Raw genomic sequence first — 19,966 nt, 5'->3', positions numbered from 1 at the left:
AGAGTAGCTACAAAGCAGCAGATAGAAGAGTAACTACAAAGCAGCAGATAGAAGAGAGGTATAGTAACTACAAAGCAGCAAATAGAAGATTACCTACAAAGCAGCAGATAGAAGAGAGGTATAGTAACTACAAAGCAGCAGATAGAAGAGTAACTACAAAGCAGCAGATAGAAGAGAAGTATAGTAACTACAAAGTAGCAGATAGAAGAGAGGTATAGTAACTACAAAGCAGCAGATAGAAGAGCGGTATAGTGACTACAAAGCAGCAGATAGAAGAGCGGTATAGTGACTACAAAGCAGCAGATATAAGAGTAACTACAACACAGCAGATAGAAGAGAGGTATAGTACCTACAAAGCAGCAGATAGAAGAGTACCCACAAAGCAGCAGATAGAAGAGTACCTACAAAGCAGCTGATAGAAGAGAGGTATAGTACCTACAAAGCAGCAGATATAAGGGTACCTACAAAGCAGCAGATAGAAGAGTAGCTACAACACAGCAGATAGAAGAGTATCTACAAAGCAGCAGATAGAAGAGTACCTACAAAGCAGCAGATAGAAGGGGAACTACAAAGCAGCAGATAGAAGAGAAGCTACAAAGCAGCAGATAGAATAGTACCTACAAAGCAGCAGATAGAAGAGTAGCTACAAAGCAGCAGATAGAAGAGAACTACAAAGCAGCAGATAGAAAAGTACCTACAAAGCAGCAAGTAGAAGAGAGGTATAGTAACTACAAAGCAGCAGATAGAAGAGTACCTACAAAGCAGCAGAGAGAAGAGATGTATAGTAACTACAAAGCAGCAGATAGAAGAGTAACTACAAAGCAGCAGATAGAAGAGAGGTATAGTAACTACAAAGCAGCAGATAGAAGGGTACTTACAAAGCAGCAGATATAAAAGAGGTATAGTAACTACAAAGCAGCAGATAGAAGAGTACCTACAAAGCAGCAGATAGAAAAGTAACTACAACACAGCAGATAGAAGAGATGTATAGTAACTACAAAGCAGCAGATAGAAGAGTACCTACCAAGCAGCAGATAGAAGAGTAACTACAAAGAAGCAGATAGAAGAGTAGCTACAAAACAGCAGATAGAAGTGAGGTATAGTAACTACAAAGCAGCAGATAGAAGAGAGGTATAGTAACTACAAAGAAGCAGATAGAAGAGTAGCTACAAAACAGCAGATAGAAGAGAGGTATAGTAGCTACAAAACAGCAGATAGAAGAGCGGTATAGTAACTACAAAGTAGCAGATAGAAGAGAGGTATAGTGCCTACAAAGCAGCAGATAGAAGAGAAGCTACAAAGCAGCATATAGAAGAATACCTACAAAGCAGCAGATAGAAGAGTAGCTACAAAGCAGCAGATAGAAGAGTAGATACAAAGCAGCAGATAGAAGAGTAGCTAAAAAGCAGCAGATAGAAGATAACTACAAAGCAGCAGATAGAAAAGTACCTACAAAGCAGCAGATAGAAAAGTGGCTACAAAGCAGCAGATAGAAGAGTAGCTACAAAGCAGCAGATAGAAGAGAACTACAAAGCAGCAGATTGAAGAGAGGTATAGTAACTACAAAGCAGCAGATAGAAGGGTACTTACAAAGCAGCAGATATAAGAGAGGTATAGTAACTACAAAGCAGCAGATAGAAGAGTACCTACAAAGCAGCAGATAGAAGAGAGGTATAGTAACTACAAAGCAGCAGATAGAAGAGTACCTACAAAGCAGCAGATAGAAGAGAGGTATAGTAACTACAAAGCAGCAGATAGAAGAGTAACTACAAAGCAGCAGATAGAAGAGAGGTATAGTAACTACAAAGCAGCAGATAGAAGGGTACTTACAAAGCAGCAGATATAAGAGAGGTATAGTAACTACAAAGCAGCAGAAATAAGAGTACCTACAAAGCAGCAGATAGAAGAGTAACTACAAAGCAGCAGATAGAACATATGTATAGTAACTACAAAGCAGCAGATAGAAGAGTACCTACCAAGCAGCAGATAGAAGAGTAACTACAAAGAAGCAGATAGAAGAGTAGCTACAAAACAGCAGATAGAAGAGAGGTATAGTAGCTACAAAACAGCAGATAGAAGAGAGGTATAGTAACTACAAAGCAGCAGATATAATAGTAACTACAAATCAGCAGATAGATAAGTAACTACAAAGAAACAGATAGAACAGTAGCTACAAAGCAGCAGATAGAAGAGAGGTATAGTAACTACAAAGCAGCAGATAGAAGAGTACCTACAAAGCAGCAGATAGAAGAGTAACTACAAAGAAGCAGATAGAACAGTAGCTACAAAGCAGCAGATAGAAGAGAGGTATGGTAACTGCAAAGCAGCAGATAGAAGAGTACCTACAAAGCAGCAGATAGAAGAGTAACTACAAAGCAGCAGATAGAAGAGAGGTATAGTAACTACAAAGCAGCAGATAGAAGAGAGGTATAGTAACTACAAAGCAGCAGATAGAAGAGTAGCTACAAAGCAGCAGATATAAGAGTAGTAGAGTAGCAGATAGAAAAGTAGTAGAGTAGCAGATAGAAGAGTGTTAGAGTAGCAGATAGAAGTGTAGTAGAGTAGAAGCTAGAAGGGTAGTAGAGTAGCAGATAGAAGGGTAGTAGAGTAGCAGATAGAAGAGAGGTATAGTAACTACAAAGCAGCAGATAGAAGGGTACTTACAAAGCAGCAGATATAAGAGAGGTATAGTAACTACAAAGCAGCAGATAGAAGAGTACCTACAAAGCAGCAGATAGAAAAGTACTAACAAAGCAGCAGATAGAAGATATGTATAGTAACTACAAAGCAGCAGATAGAAGAGTACCTACCAAGCAGCAGATAGAAGAGTAACTACAAAGCAGCAGATAGAAGAGAGGTATAGTACCTACAAAGAAGCAGATAGAAGAGTAGCTACAAAACAGCAGATAGAAGAGAGGTATAGTAGCTACAAAACAGCAGATAGAAGAGAGGTATAGTAACTACAAAGCAGCAGATAGAAGAGAGGTATAGTGCCTACAAAGCAGCAGATAGAAGAGAAGCTACAAAGCAGCAGATAGAAGAATACCTACAAATCAGCAGATAGAAGAGTAGCTACAAAGCAGCAGATAGAAGAGTAGCTAAAAAGCAGCAGATAGAAGATAACTACAAAGCAGCAGATATAAAAGTACCTACAAAGCAGCAGATAGAAGAGAGGTGTAGTACCTACAAAGCAGCAGATAGAAGAGAGGTATAGTAACTACAAAGCAGCAGATAGAAGAGAGGTATAGTAACTACAAAGCAGCAGATAGAAGAGTACCTACAAAGCAGCAGATAGAAGAGTGCCTACAAAGCAGCAGATAGAAAAGTACCTACAAAGCAGCAGATAGAGGAGTAGCTACAAAGCAGCAGATAGAAGAGTAGCTACAAAACAGCAGATAGAAGAGAGGTATAGTAGCTACAAAACAGCAGATAGAAGAGAGGTATAGTAACTACAAAGCAGCAGATATAATAGTAACTACAAATCAGCAGATAGATAAGTAACTACAAAGAAACAGATAGAACAGTAGCTACAAAGCAGCAGATAGAAGAGAGGTATAGTAACTACAAAGCAGCAGATAGAAGAGTACCTACAAAGCAGCAGATAGAAGAGTAACTACAAAGAAGCAGATAGAACAGTAGCTACAAAGCAGCAGATAGAAGAGAGGTATGGTAACTGCAAAGCAGCAGATAGAAGAGTACCTACAAAGCAGCAGATAGAAGAGTAACTACAAAGCAGCAGATAGAAGAGAGGTATAGTAACTACAAAGCAGCAGATAGAAGAGAGGTATAGTAACTACAAAGCAGCAGATAGAAGAGTAGCTACAAAGCAGAAGATAGAAGAGTAGCTACAAAGCAGCTGATAGAAGAGAGGTATAGTACCTACAAAGCAGCAGATAGAAGAGTACCTACAAAGCAGCAGATAGAAGAGTACCTACAAAGCAGCAGATATAAGAGTAGTAGAGTAGCAGATAGAAAAGTAGTAGAGTAGCAGATAGAAGAGTGTTAGAGTAGCAGATAGAAGTGTAGTAGAGTAGAAGCTAGAAGGGTAGTAGAGTAGCAGATAGAAGGGTAGTAGAGTAGCAGATAGAAGAGAGGTATAGTAACTACAAAGCAGCAGATAGAAGGGTACTTACAAAGCAGCAGATATAAGAGAGGTATAGTAACTACAAAGCAGCAGATAGAAGAGTACCTACAAAGCAGCAGATAGAAAAGTACTAACAAAGCAGCAGATAGAAGATATGTATAGTAACTACAAAGCAGCAGATAGAAGAGTACCTACCAAGCAGCAGATAGAAGAGTAACTACAAAGCAGCAGATAGAAGAGAGGTATAGTACCTACAAAGAAGCAGATAGAAGAGTAGCTACAAAACAGCAGATAGAAGAGAGGTATAGTAGCTACAAAACAGCAGATAGAAGAGAGGTATAGTAACTACAAAGCAGCAGATAGAAGAGAGGTATAGTGCCTACAAAGCAGCAGATAGAAGAGAAGCTACAAAGCAGCAGATAGAAGAATACCTACAAATCAGCAGATAGAAGAGTAGCTACAAAGCAGCAGATAGAAGAGTAGCTAAAAAGCAGCAGATAGAAGATAACTACAAAGCAGCAGATATAAAAGTACCTACAAAGCAGCAGATAGAAGAGAGGTGTAGTACCTACAAAGCAGCAGATAGAAGAGAGGTATAGTAACTACAAAGCAGCAGATAGAAGAGAGGTATAGTAACTACAAAGCAGCAGATAGAAGAGTACCTACAAAGCAGCAGATAGAAGAGTGCCTACAAAGCAGCAGATAGAAAAGTACCTACAAAGCAGCAGATAGAGGAGTAGCTACAAAGCAGCAGATAGAAGAGTAGCTACAAAGCAGCAGATAGAAGAGTAGCTACAAAGCAGCAGATAGAAGAGTAACTACAAAGCAGCAGATAGAAGAGAGGTATAGTAACTACAAAGCAGCAAATAGAAGATTACCTACAAAGCAGCAGATAGAAGAGAGGTATAGTAACTACAAAGCAGCAGATAGAAGAGTAACTACAAAGCAGCAGATAGAAGAGAAGTATAGTAACTACAAAGTAGCAGATAGAAGAGAGGTATAGTAACTACAAAGCAGCAGATAGATGAGCGGTATAGTGACTACAAAGCAGCAGATAGAAGGGTAGCTACAAAGCAGCAGATAGAAGAGTAACTACAACACAGCAGATAGAAGAGAGGTATAGTACCTACAAAGCAGCAGATAGAAGAGTACCCACAAAGCAGCAGATAGAAGAGTACCTACAAAGCAGCAGATAGAAGAGTAGCTACAACACAGCAGATAGAAGAGTATCTACAAAGCAGCAGATAGAAGAGTACCTACAAAGCAGCAGATAGAAGGGTACCTACAAAGCAGCAGATAGAAGAGTAGCTACAACACAGCAGATAGAAAAGTATCTACAAAGCAGCAGATAGAAGAGTACCTACAAAGCAGCAGATAGAAGGGGAACTACAAAGCAGCAGATAGAAGAGAAGCTACAAAGCAGCAGATAGAATAGTACCTACAAAGCAGCAGATAGAAGAGTAGCTACAAAGCAGCAGATAGAAGAGAACTACAAAGCAGCAGATAGAAAAGTACCTACAAAGCAGCAAATAGAAGAGAGGTATAGTAACTACAAAGCAGCAGATAGAAGAGTAACTACAAAGTAGCTGAGAGAAGAGAGGTATAGTAACTACAAAGCAGCAGATAGAAGAGTAACTACAAAGATGCAGATAGAAGAGAGGTATAGTAACTACAAAGCAGCAGATAGAAGGGTACTTACAAAGCAGCAGATATAAAAGAGGTATAGTAACTACAAAGCAGCAGATAGAAGAGTACCTACAAGCAGCAGATGGAAAAGTAACTACAAAGCAGCAGATAGAAGAGATGTATAGTAACTACAAAGCAAGAGATAGAAGAGTCCCTACCAAGCAGCAGATAGAAGAGTAACTACAAAGAAGCAGATAGAAGAGTAGCTACAAAACAGCAGATAGAAGAGAGGTATAGTAGCTACAAAACAGCAGATAGAAGAGAGGTATAGTAACTACAAAGCAGCAGATAGAAGAGAAGCTACAAAGCAGCAGATAGAAGAATACCTACAAAGCAGCAGATAGAAGAGTAGCTACAAAGCAGCAGATAGAAGAGTACCTACAAAGCAGCAGATAGAAGAGTAGCTAAAAAGCAGCAGATAGAAAAGTACCTACAAAGCAGCAGATAGAAAAGTGGCTACAAAGCAGCAGATAGAAGAGTAGCTACAAAGCAGCAGATAGAAGAGAACTACAAAGCAGCAGATTGAAGAGAGGTATAGTAACTACAAAGCAGCAGATAGAAGGGTACTTACAAAGCAGCAGATATAAGAGAGGTATAGTAACTACAAAGCAGCAGATAGAAGAGTACCTACAAAGCAGCAGATAGAAGAGAGGTATAGTAACTACAAAGCAGCAGATAGAAGAGTACCTACAAAGCAGCAGATAGAAGAGAGTTATATTAACTACAAAACAGCAGATAGAAGAGTAACTACAAAGCAGCAGATAGAAGAGAAGTATAGTAACTACAAAGCAGCAGATAGAAGGGTACTTACAAAGCAGCAGATATAAGAGAGGTATAGTAACTACAAAGCAGCAGATAGAAGAGTACCTACAAAGCAGCAGATAGAAAAGTAACTACAAAGCAGCAGATATAAGATATGTATAGTAACTACAAAGCAGCAGATAGAAGAGTAACTACAAAGAAGCAGATAGAAGAGTAGCTACAAAACAGCAGATAGAAAAGTACCTACAAAGCAGCAGATAGAAAAGTGGCTACAAAGCAGCAGATAGAAGAGTAGCTACAAAGCAGCAGATAGAAGAGAACTACAAAGCAGCAGATTGAAGAGAGGTATAGTAACTACAAAGCAGCAGATAGAAGGGTACCTACAAAGCAGCAGATAGAAGTGAGGTATAGTAACTACAAAGCAGCAGATAGAAGAGAGGTATAGTAACTACAAAGAAGCAGATAGAAGAGTAGCTACAAAACAGCAGATAGAAGAGAGGTATAGTAGCTACAAAACAGCAGATAGAAGAGAGGTATAGTAACTACAAAGCAGCAGATAGAAGAGTACCTAAAAACCAGCAGATAGATAAGTAACTACAAAGAAACAGATAGAACAGTAGCTACAAAGCAGCAGATAGAAGAGAGGTATAGTAACTACAAAGCAGCAGATAGAAGAGTACCTACAAAGCAGCAGATAGAAGAGTAACTACAAAGAAGCAGATAGAAGAGAGGTATGGTAACTACAAAGCAGCAGATAGAAGAGTACCTACAAAGCAGCAGATAGAAGAGTAACTACAAAGCAGCAGATAAAAGAGAGGTATAGTAACTACAAAGCAGCAGATAGAAGAGAGGTATAGTAACTACAAAGCAGCAGATAGAAGAGTAGCTACAAAGCAGAAGATAGAAGAGTAGCTACAAAGCAGCAGGTAGAAGAGTAACTACAACGCATCAGATAGAAGAGAGGTATAGTAACTACAAAGCAGCAGATAGAAGAGTAGCTACAAAGCAGCAGATAGAAGAGAACTACAAAGCAGCAGATAGAAGAGAGGTATAGTACCTACAAAGCAGCAGATAGAAGAGTACCTACAAAGCAGCAGATATAAGAGTAGTAGAGTAGCAGATAGAAGAGTAACTACAAAGCAGCAGATAGAAGAGAGGTATGGTAACTACAAAGCAGCAGATAGAAGAGTACCTACAAAGCAGCAGATAGAAGAGAGGTATAGTAACTACAAAGTAGCAGATAGAAGAGTACCTACAAAGCAGCAGATAGAAGAGAGGTATAGTAACTACAAAGTAGCAGATAGAAGAGTAGTAGAGTAGCAGATAGAAGAGTGTTAGAGTAGCAGATATACGTGTAGTAGAGTAGAAGCTAGAAGGGTAGTAGAGTAGCAGATAGAAGGGTAGTAGAGTAGCAGATAGAAAAGTAGTAGAGTAGCAGATAGAAGAGTGTTAGAGTAGCAGATATAAGTGTAGTAGAGTAGAAGCTAGAAGGGTAGTAGAGTAGCAGATAGAAGGGTAGTAGAGTAGAAGCTAGAAGGGTAGTAGAGTAGCAGATAGAAGGGTAGTAGAGTAGCAGATAGAAGGGTAGTAGAGTAGCAGATATAAAGAAAGAAAGTGGTACATTCTAAAGAGTAAATTGGAAATGCAATTAAATGTAAATCAGTGGATATATCTAAAATGGCACCCTATTCTCTATATAGTGCACTACTTTTACACCATATGTTGTGTCCGAAAACCGTCTTGTCGACTACTTACTAAAATGTATTCAACTTTTTATGCGAACTAGCTAATCATACTACATACTATTTCAAATGTACTGTTTAGTAAAAATGTATGCAGTTTGGCAAGAAATGTCAACATACTAATGTGCAATTGGGTTGTTTCCCGCCCTTAGTTCAGTTTGGTACAGCCCGTCCCCTATTCTATACCTCTCTCCCCTATTCTGATTATCAGCTGCTGTCAAACACACGTGGGTCTGAAAAGACAATTCTCTTCCTCAACAGTGTGCAGTGAATTGTACTAGATGAAAAGCCTAAATGAATATGACATCCTGGCATTTAAAGCATACTCAATTTTGGAAATGTCCCATACTATAAAATATATATTTTTTTCAAATAGCCAATCAGGCTATTATTTACAATGCAAGTATGGGTATTGGGATACGGGCAGAGAGTGATAGATGTGGTGAGGTACTGTGTGTTCCTGAGGGGGGGGGGTGTTAGTTTTTCAACACGTTGTGTTCAGCTGTTGTTGTTGCTGCTGCGACATTATTATTCAATCACTCCCACAAAGAAAAAAAACACGACTCTGATTCCGCATCAAATAAAACCTCTGAGCAGAACATCGCTAAGTAAAGTGCCTACAGAACATCGCTAAGTAAAGTGCCTACAGAACATCGCTAAGTAAAGTGCCTACAGAACATCGCTAAGTAAAGTGCCTACAGAACATCGCTAAGTAAAGTGCCTACAGAACATCGCTAAGTAAAGTGCCTACAGAACATCGCTAAGTAAAGTGCCTACAGAACATCGCTAAGTAAAGTGCCTACAGAACATCGCTAAGTAAAGTGCCTACAGAACATCGCTAAGTAAAGTGCCTACAGAACATCGCTAAGTAAAGTGCCTACAGAACATCGCTAAGTAAAGTGCCTACAGAACTAGATGGCGGAGCAACAGACAGACATGTACTAGTCTCAGTACCAACAACTGTCTACTGCAACACATACACATACAAAGGACAAAGAGAGAGAGAGTCAGAGACAGAGAGAGAGAGAGAGAGGAGAGAGTCAGAGAGAGAGAGGAGAGAGTCAGAGACAGAGAGAGAGAGAGAGAGAGAGAGAGAGAGACACAGAGAGAGAGAGAGACAGAGAGAGAGAGAGAGAGAGAGAGAGAGAGAGAGAGAAAAGAAAGAAAGAGAGTCAGAGAGAGAGAGAGGAGAGAGTCAAAGCGAGAAAGAGAGAGAGTGAGAGAGAGAGAAAGAAAGGAGGAAGACAGAGAGCGAAGAGAGAAAGGGAGAAAGACAGGAACACAAAGATGAAGAGAGAAAATACAGAAACAGCAACATGAGTCAAGTCTTCTAATACGTTACTGAAGAAGGTAGGAAAGAGAGAGAGAGGGAGAGACAGAGGGAGAACGGAGAGAGAGAAGGGAGAGAGACGGATAGAGAGAGAGAAGGGAGAGAGAGAAGGGAGAGACAGAGGGAGAACAGAGAGAGAGAAGGGAGAGAGAAGGGAGAGAGAGGGAGAGACAGAGGGAGAGAAGGGAGAGAGAGACACGGAGAGAGAGAGAGAGAGAGAGACAGAAGGGATAAGGACAACTCCAGCGTCAATCAATACTGTTTGTGCGAAACCAAGAAAGCAACAGTCTATCCCTTCTAACAGACAGGAATGCAGAGCAGCGGACATACAGTACCTAACATACACTATCTGCCTACCAGCCAGTGTCAATCTAGCCTGCATCTCTCACCCACCAAGTTCAACACATCACTGATCAGCAGGCAGCACAGCAGACACATACTGACCCCACACCCACACATACGCATACTGATGCAGATATCATACGCATACCGATACCGATATATCTGTGTGTGTGTGTGTGTGTGTGTGTGTGTGTGTGTGTGTGTGTGTGTGTGTGTGTGTGTGTGTGTGTGTGTGTGTGTGTGTGTGTGTGTGTGTGTGTGTGTGTGTGTGTGTGTGTGTGTGTGTGCGCACATCTGCATATTAGTGTGTGTGCATGCGCCTATGCATCTTGCGTGTGTGTCTGTACATCTGTGCACTAATGTATGTGTGTATTCACCTGCGTGTGTGTGTGTGTGTGTGTGCTGGCTCCTTCCTTACCTGCCCAGGCTGTGAGAGGTGCGTGGTGAGGTGCCCGTGCAGAACAGCAGTCTGAAGTCCTTTACCAAAGCATCCCCCGGTCTCTGATTCAACCTCTGAGCCAGACGAGATAGCTTACTCTTACTCCACCTGACAGAGGAGACGGGGAAAGAGGAGGGAGGAGAGGAGAAAGGAGGGAGGAGAGGAGGGAGGTCAGTCCTGAACGGTATCCTTGAGCGGAGATGTTAAGATTAGAAGCAAAAGGTAAATTCCTCACTGTCTCTCTATCACACAGAAAAGGAGAGGAAAGTACAGTAGGCATTTCTCTCTGAGCTCTAAGGAGTGCCAGGTGTCACTCAGGTAATCGTATCCCAGGTCGGAAGCACTCTCCTGGCTGTCTGTCAGGCTGAGTCCCACTCTGGAGCACATCCAGACTTCTAAATCAATGTTAGTCCATCCTGTTCTGGAACTTCCAAGAAAGCATGTGGAGAAGGGCAGATTATTCAGTCCTTTCTAGAGCTCTATGTCCACATTATGTCAAGCAAAGTAAACCCAGTTCCAGAACTTTATTCTCCAAGGGTCTCTCTCAGGACAAGTGTATCCCCAGAGTGGCGTATTGTCCTGGGTCAGTTTCAGAGCAGCGTAGCCCCTTTGTGGTTCCTACTCTGGAGCTCGTCTCAGAATTCCTCTCTGGGCTGAAAGTACTGAGCACCTGTTCAACGCAGCTCTGTGTAAGCAAGCACATCCCGCTTCAGCTGCACACACAAACCCGCACACACACACATACACACACACACACACACACACACAGAAATTAGCACATTAAAGGGAGCAGGGGAGTGAGAGAAAGAGAGAGGGGGGGAGAGAGAGAGAGAGAGAGAGAGAGAGAGAGAGAGAGAGAAAGAGAGAGAGAAAGAGAGAGAGAGAGAGAGAGAGAGAACGAGAGAGAGAGAACGAGAGAGAGAGAACGAGAGAGAGAGAGAGAGAGAGAGAGAGAGAGCGAGAGAGAGAATGAGAGAGAGAGAGAGACATATAAAGGATGATGTGCTTGGGGGGTTGGGGAGGTGAATGCAGAGCGCAGTGAGAGTGGGCGACTAGAGGAGATGAGCGGAGGGATGCTGAGCGCACACACACACACATGCACACACACACACACAGACACACACACACAGACACACACACACACACTGTCGGCAGCCGTTACACAGACTGTACTGAGCACAAAAAGCCTGGGGTTCTTTTAGAGAAGTGGGGATGGAGAGGAGTAGGGGTAGAGGAGGAGGAGGACGGATTACTGGATTAAGGAAAAAGGAGAGATGAGGATGACATGTTGTCAGAGGGGGAGACAGAGATAATGAAGAAGAGAGGAGGGGAGTGGAGGAAGTCGAGTGGATGTGGGATGGAGAGGGAGAGGAGAGAAGGGGAGAGCAGGGGAAAGGAGAGGACAGGAGAGCAGGGGAGAGAAGAGAAGAGGAGAGAAGGGGAGAGGAGATAAGGGGAGAGGAGAGAAGGGGAGAGGAGAGGAGGGGCGAGGAGACGGGAGAGGAGAGTAGGGAGAGGAGAGTAGGGAGAGGAGAGAAGAGAAGGGGAGAGGAGAGGAGGGGAAGGAGAGAAGGGAATGGGGAGGAGAGAAGGGGAGAGGAGAGAAGGGGAGAGGAGAGCAGGGGAAAGGAGAAAGGGGGAGAGGAGAGAAGGGGAGAGGAGAGCAGGGGGAGGAGAGAAGCGGAGAGGAGAGCAGGAGAAAGGAGAGAAGAGGAGAGAAGAGAATAGAAGGGGGAGGAGAGAAGGGGAGAGGAGAGCAGGGGGAGGAGAGAAGGGGAGAGGAGAGCAGGGGAAAGGAGAGAAGAGGAGAGGAGAGAATAGAAGGGGAGGAGAGGGGAGAAGAGAGAGGGGGAGAAGAGAGAAGGGGATGACATGTCATGTTGTCAAAGTGGGAGATGGAGATAATTGAGGTTGACCTATTAAGGAAATGACACCTGTTGTGAGAATGGGGAGGCAGAGTGGATGTGGGATGGAGAGGGAGAGAAGAGAAGGGGAGAGGAGAGGAGAGGGAGGAGAGCAAGGGGAGGAGAGAAGGGGAAAGGAGAGAAGAGGAGAGAAGAGGAGAGAAGTGGAGAGGAGAGAGAGAGAAGGAGAGAGGAGAGAAGAGGAGAGAAGAGAAGGGGAGAGGAATGAGAGAAGAGGAGAGGACAGGAGAGAAGGGGGAGGAGGGAAGAGGAGAGAAGGGGAGAGGAGAACAGGAGGAGGAGAGGAGGGGAAAGGATAGAAGGGGAGAGGAGAACAGGGGGAGGATAGAGGGGAGATGAGAGAAGGGGAGAGGAGAGAAGGGGAGAGGAGAGAAGGGGAGAGGAAAGAAGAGAAGAGGAGAGGACAGGAGATAAGGGGGAGGAGGGAAGAGGAGAGAATGGGAGAGGAGAACAGGGGGAGGAGAGGAGGGGAAAGGATAGAAGGGGAGAGGAGAACAGGGGGAGGAGAGAGGGGAGATGAGATAAGGGGAGAGGAGAGAAGGGGAGAGATGAGGAGAGAATAGGAGAGAAGGGCAGAGGAGAAAGAGAAGGGGAGGGGAGAGGAGAGAAGAGGATAGGAGAGAAGGGGAAAGGAGAGAAGGGGACAGGAGAGGAGAGAAGAAAAGGGAAGAGGTGAGGAGAGGGGAGATGAGAGAATGGGAGAGGAGAGAACTGGAGAGATGAGGAGAGAAGGGGAGAGGAGAAAGAGAATGGGAAGGGAGAGAAGAGGAGAGAAGAGAAGGGGAGAGGAGAGAGAAGAAGAGGAGAGAAGGGGAGAGGAGAGAGAAGAAGAGGAGAGAAGGGGAGAGGATAGGAGGGGAGCGGATAGAAGGGGAGAGCAAAGAAGGGGAGATGAGAGAGAGCAGGGGAGAGGAGAGAAGGGGAGAGGAGAGCAGGGAGAGGAGAGAAGGGGAGAGGAGAGCAGGGAGAGGAGAGAAGGGGAGAGGAGAGCAGGGGAAAGGAGAGAAGGGGAGATGAGAGAATAAAAGGGGGAAGGGAGTAGGGGAGAGGAGAGCAGGGGGGAGGAGAGAAGGGGAGAGGAGAGCAGGGGAAGGAGAGAAGAGGAGAGAAGAGACTAGAAGGGGGAGGAGAGAAGGGGAGACGAGAGAAGGGGATGACATGTCATGTTGTCAGAGGGGGAGATGGAGATAATTGAGGTTGACCTATTAAGGAAATTACGCCTGTTGTGAGAATGGGGAGGAAGAGTGGAGGAAGCAGAGTGGATGTGGGATGGAGAGGGAGAGGAGAGAAGGGGAGAGGAGAGAGAGAAGGAGAGAGGAGAGGAGAGAAGAGGAGAGAAGGGGAAAGGAAAGAGAGAAAATAAGAGAAGGGAGAGGAGAGAGAGAAGGGGACAGGATAGAAATGGAGAGGAGAGTAGGGGAGAGGAGAGAAGGGGAGAGGATAGAAGGGGAGAGCAGGGGAGAGGAGAGAAGAAGAGAGGGGAGAAGGGGAGAGGAGGGGAGAGGAGAGCAGGGGAGAGGAGAGAAGGGGAGAGGAGAGGAGACAATGGGTGAGAAGGGGAGAGGAGAGAGAGAAGGGGAGAGGAGAGGAAAGAAGGGGAGAGAAAGGGAGAGGAGGAATTGGAGAGAAGGGGAGCGAAGGGGAGAGAATGGGAGAGAAGGGGAGAGGAGAGAAGGGGAGAGAAGGGGTGAGGAGAGAAGAGGAGAGGAGAGAAGGGGAGAGAATTGGAGAGGAGAGAAGGGGAGAGAAGGGGAGAGGATAGAAGGGGAGAGGTGAGGAGAGGAGAGAGAGAGAAGGGGAGAGAAAGGGAGAGGAGAGAAGAGGAGAGGAGAGAAGGGGAGCGAAGTGGAGAGGAGAGAAGTGGAGAGAAGGGGAGAGGAGAGAAGGGGAGAGGTGAGAAAGGAAGAGAAGGGGAGAGGAGAGAAGGGGAGAGAAGGGGATAGAACCTGTTGTTCTCTAGCTCATCTCCATTCTCTTGCTTATCTGTAGAAACAGCTGCCTAATCTACAATGAGCGGGTGCATGTGTGCATGTGTGTGTGCGTGTGTGTGTGTGTGTGTGTGTGTGTGTGTGTGTGTGTGTGTGTGTGTGTGTGTGTGTGTGTGTGTGTGTGTGTGTGTGTGTGTGTGTGTGTGTGTGTGTGTGTGTGTCTGTGTGTGTCTGTGTCTGTGTCTGTGTGTGTCTGTGTCTGTGTGTCTGTGTGTGTGTGGCATTGATTCAGTGAGCAGTCGGCCAACACCATGACAGTAAAATAATGAGATTGTAAATAAGACGGATCTTATTTGCACTGCATACAGCTGAGATGCTACTGTATATAGGGTAACACACACACACTCCAACCACAATCTAAACGCTCCCACTAAGTGACTAACAAAGAAAGATAATATTGAACCCAAGCAGGAATGCGTTTGTTGACCATTGTCATAATGCAGAAATGTCTTCAATGTTATTAAATGTGAATAAATGAGATCCTCTCCTTGTTTTTTCTTAGAATACTTTTAATGACTATAAAGTGAATGTACAGCGATTCAAATGGATTTCTTTCCCATCTCTCCCATCAACAGGTTGACTCCCAGGCAGGAAGGACCTGTCTAGCTGTGTGTCAGTACCAGCAGGTTAATGCCCAGGCAGGAAGGACCTGTCTAGCTGTCTGTGTGTCAGTATCAGCAGGCTGGTTATAGTCAGGTCCTTGTCCCTGTCTCTGTGTACACACTTACACACACACACACACAATACCATCTGTGTGCACTATATCATAAGCAAATCTTTCTGGTCCTAAACTGACCATGGAAAATCACTGACCCTGGTGACCAACTCATACACACACACAGACAGACAGACACAGACAGACAGACACACATTCACACAGACACATACAAAAACAGCATATGGAAAATTACTGACCCTGGTGACCAACTCATACACACACACAGACAGACAGACACAGACAGACAGACACACATTCACACAGACACATACAAAACAGCATATGCACCTATTCAGGCACACACCACAAAACAGCAAAGCAGTGAGAACAAAATGAAATCATAAAAACAGTAACATTCCCAAGTACAACATCAGCATACCAGCAAACAACAAGTGTATTGATGTCATAGAGTATTGATGTCATAGGATATTGATGTCATAGAGTATTGATGTCATAGAGTATTGATGTCATAGGATATTGATGTCATAGAGTATTGATGTCATAGGATATTGATGTCATAGAGTATTGATGTCATAGAGTATTGATGTCATAGAGTATTGATGTCATAGGATATTGATGTCATAGAGTATTGATGTCATAGAGTATGTCACTAGGGAGAAGTCCAGTTCCAACTGGTTTCTCTTTATGACTAATATAGAATGTGGCATTCATTGGAATTGACCTGCAGTACAGTATCACTGGTAAAGTGCTATCATTCAGACAGATAGGACAGGGTTTTGTACACACACGCCACCCCCTGCCCTTGCAGCCAGCAGTCTGAGTCGTGATTGGGAAACCGTCAGCGGCCACAGACTGCAATTTTCCTCTGTAACTTGACACATACTTACACACACACACACACACACACACACACGTTAGCAACGGGTAGATTGAGGTAATCAGGGATCTAATATGAAACTGGTGAAAGCAATTTCATTCCTTCACAGGAACCTGATACAATTATGTTTGTTGTGTGGCTAGCCACTGGATTACGCTGAATGCAGCCAAGCTAACCACTTTTTTTTTTTTTTTTTTTGAATTTTACCCCTTTTTCTCCTCAATTTCGTAGTATCAAATTGTTGTAGTAGCTACTATCTTGTCTCATCGCTACAACTCCCGTACGGGCTCGGGAGAGACGAAGGTTGAAAGTCATGCGTCCTCCGATACACAACCAACCAAGCCGCTGCTTCTTTAACACAGCGCACATCCAACCCGGAAGCCAGCCGCACCAATGCGCCGGAGGAAACACCTGGCCACCTTGGCTAGCGTACACTGCGCCCAGCCCGCCACAGGAGTCGCTGGTGCGCGATGAGACTAGGCCAATTGTGCGTCGCCCCACGGACCTCCCGGTCGCGGCCGGTTACGACAGAGCCTGGGCGCAAACCCAGGACTCTGATGGCACAGCTGGCGCTGCAGTACAGCGCCCTTAACCACTGCGCCACCCGGGAGGCCCTCAAAGCTAACCACTTTTGGAGCTATCTAGTACTCTCAAATTGTATCCTGATGTCGACAGCAGATAAGAGTTATATTCCTTAGCTAGCTAACATACATTTGGAGAGGACAAGTTATAATAGCTGGCTAGCTAGCTGGCATTAGCAATGTTTAAAATGGCAATGAATCTAGTCAGTTAGCAAACGATGCAACAAAAGTGTAATTTTGGATTTTAAAAATAGGCTCTGCAATTCAGGAATCACAGTTGCATGTACACCTTCTACCATTGTTCAATTAGTTAGCCATTTAAACATGTACTTTTTTGCTGAAAACTCTGTTTTTGCCTTTGACCTCATTGGCTTTCATGGATTTTTGTCTGAAGTGTGGAACTCGAGCATGGTTAGCGACAGTTGCTACCATCGGAGCACTGGGCTTGGTTGCACAAAATTCTGAGGCGGGGCTTAGCAAAGGGTCAACAGAAATGAATAGTAACGGGGCCATTTTGTAGGCACTAACTCCGCCATGGCTCATTGGCCAAAGCCTAAGGAGAACTTAATGGGGTTTTTTTCTGGTTTTTGGAAAAAAGCCTAAATAAGGTCAGTGGTAAACACCAGCTTAGGAAATCTTATATGTTTAATTCTATGGGATAATCTTCATCCGTTAACGTCACTTTTTGTGAATTTGGAAGCATTTATGTAATCAAAACAACCAAATTCATAAAGGTCATGTTAACTGACCGATATGATGTCATAGAACAAAACGTAGAACATCTCCTGATATCATGACACAAGGCGAGACCCAGTTGCAGACCCAGGAGGCAGAGGGTTGGAGTCTTACAATGTTTATCAATCCAAAAGGTGTAGACAAGAGAATGGTCGTGGACAGGCAAAAAGGTCAAAACCAGATCAGAGTCCAGGAGGTACATAGTGGCAGACAGACTGGTGGTCAAGGCAGGCAGAATGGTCAAGCAGAAGGGATCAGAGTCTAGGAGGTACAGAGTGGCAGACAGACTGGTGGTCAAGGCAGGCAGAATGGTCAAGCTGGAGGGATCAGAGTCTAGGAGGTACATAGTGGCAGACAGACTGGTGGTCAAAGCAGGCAGAATGGTCAAGCAGGATGGATCAGTCTAGGAGGTACATAGTGGGTAGACAGACTGGTGGTCAAAGCAGGCAGAATGGTCAAGCAGGCAGGTACAGAGTGGCAGACAGACTGGTGGTCAAGGCAAGCAGAATGGTCAAGCAAGCACAGAGTCCAGAAACAGGCAAGGGTCAAAACCAGATCAGAGTCCAGAAACAGGCAAGGGTCAAAACTGGGGGACTAATTAAAAAAGAGAATAGCAAAGGCAGAAGTACTGTCACACCCTGACCTGAGTATTCTTTGTTTTCTTTCTATATTTTGGTTAGGTCAGGGTGTGACGAGGGTGGTATGTGTGTTTTTGTCTCATCTAGGGTGTTTGTACTGTCTAGGGGTTTTGTAGATTTATGGGGTTGTTTCCATCTAGGTGTTTTTGTAGGTCTATGGTTGCCTCGATTGGTTCTCAATTAGATGCAGGTGTTTATCGTTGTCTCTGATTGGGAACTATATTTAGGCAGCCATCTTCTTTGGGTATTTTGTGGGTTATTGTCTATGTTCTGTTGCACGTTAGCACATTGTTTATATAGCGGTCACGGTCGTCTTATTCGTTTTGTTGTTTTTGTTTAAGTGTTGTTCGTGTTCTTCATTAAATAAGGAAGAATATATTCTAACCACGCTGTGCTTTGGTCTACTCCATACAACGAACGTGACAGAATCACCCAGCAACCAAGGACCAAGCGGCGTGGTAACGGGCAGCAGCAGCGAACACAAGACTCCTGGACTTGGGAGGAGATATTAGACGGCAAGGGACCATGGGAACAGCCGGGTGAATATCACCGTCCCAAGGCAGAGCTGGAGACAGCGAAGGCCAAGAGGCGCTGGTATGAGGAGGCAGCGCGGCTGGAAGCCCGAGAGGCAGCCCCAAAAATGTCTTGGGGGGTGGCACACAGGGAGTGTGGCGAAGTCAGGTAGGAGACCTGCGCCAACTTCCTGTGCTTACCGGAGAGAGAGAGGAACCGGGCAGGCACCGTGTTATGCGGTGGAGCACACGGTGTCCCTGGTGCGTGTGCACAGCCCGGTGCGGTACATTCCAGCTCCTCGTACCGGCCGGGCTAGAGTGGGCATCGAGCCAGGTGCCATGAAGCCGGCTCTACGCATATGGTCTCCAGTGCGTCTCCTCGGGCCGGCGTACATGGCACCTGCCTTACGCATGGTGTCCCCTGTTCACTAGCACAGCCCAGTGCGGGCTATTCCACCTCACCGCACTGGCCTGGCTACGGGGAGCATACAACCAGGTAAGGTTGAAACCAGGAAACACAGGGATAAATACACTGGCACAGAGAGACAGGGAACACAGGGATAAATACACTGGTACAGAGAGACAGGAAACACAGGGATAAATACACTGGAGAAAACAAGCGACACCTGGAGGGGGTGGAGACCATAACGAGGACAGGTGAAACAGATCAGGGTGCGACACCTGAGCCTGTGTTAACCTCCGACTTCATAGTTTGCCATTTATTGTTGTGATTATTGTTGAAAGTTCATACATGTAACTACAAACAATTGTGGTGTAAGAGAGTCCATGTGGGTGAAGCAGAAGACATGCAGTGCCTTACACACACACACACACACACACACACACTTTCCTGTGTCAGACAGAGTTATCCCAAACCCCATTCATTTCCCCATTGGAATGGCTGAACGAGCCAGAGGTAACTCATGTCCGGTTATTAGGACTACAAGCTAGCGAGCTCTATTGGAATAAAGGAAGAACTTTTCAACTCGTTCAGTCAAAATAAAGAATGTTTAGACTCATTTTGTTAATTTCATTCAGTAATGTCTAGAACCGCAGAACCACCCACCGGCCAACGACAAATTTAAAACTGATTCTAAACTCACTGAATGATTCTACAAGCAACCACATGGGGCTTATTGGAGCTGACATTTGTGACTGGGACTTAGACAAGGGTGCTTCAAACAATGTACATTTGTTGATTGCTAGCCATACAAAAATGATTTTTTTATTGACACCTTTGAAACGAGGTCTAGCTGTGTCCATCAATAACATTCAATAATCAATTGATCGTATTCATTCTTGCATCATGTATTTTTCTTCTCTGTGCTGCCCGCAGTATAATCTATTTTCTCTGTGCGCACATGACACACAGTTAGTGGTCTGAGGAGAAGCGGATATTAATCCTGCTGTAGAATTCATTGCGGCCAGCAGGTCAAATGAACGGCTAAAATGACGAGTCACTTGGAAAAACTAATCATGACTATCGAATCAGTAAAATAAAATTTGGGGAAAAAAAGGGATTTGTAAAATGATGAATCGTTCCGCTGTTTCCATGGTTACCATTGAAAGGCAACAGGTAGGAAGAGCTGAGGAGAGAGGAGGAGGGCGGGGGGGAGGGGGAGGGGGGGGGGTGTATGTGTTCCGAT

The 19,966-nt window shown here is 44.5% G+C and overlaps 1 protein-coding gene across 1 annotated transcript in view; it reads right to left on the bottom strand.

Annotated features, from left to right (window-relative positions):
• Nucleotides 1-19,966, bottom strand: part of LOC139377171 (ankyrin repeat and fibronectin type-III domain-containing protein 1-like) — a 165,841-nt gene that overhangs the window by 133,165 nt on the left and 12,710 nt on the right. The window contains exon 2 of the mRNA XM_071120176.1: nucleotides 10,365-10,493. Coding sequence (XP_070976277.1) covers nucleotides 10,365-10,493 — 129 coding nt within the window. The remainder of the gene's footprint in view (nucleotides 1-10,364; nucleotides 10,494-19,966) is intronic.

Source organism: Oncorhynchus clarkii, chromosome 20, assembly GCF_045791955.1.
Source record: "Oncorhynchus clarkii lewisi isolate Uvic-CL-2024 chromosome 20, UVic_Ocla_1.0, whole genome shotgun sequence".
NCBI classification, from domain to species: Eukaryota; Metazoa; Chordata; class Actinopteri; order Salmoniformes; family Salmonidae; genus Oncorhynchus; species Oncorhynchus clarkii.
This window is presented reverse-complemented; position numbering and strand designations above follow the sequence as displayed.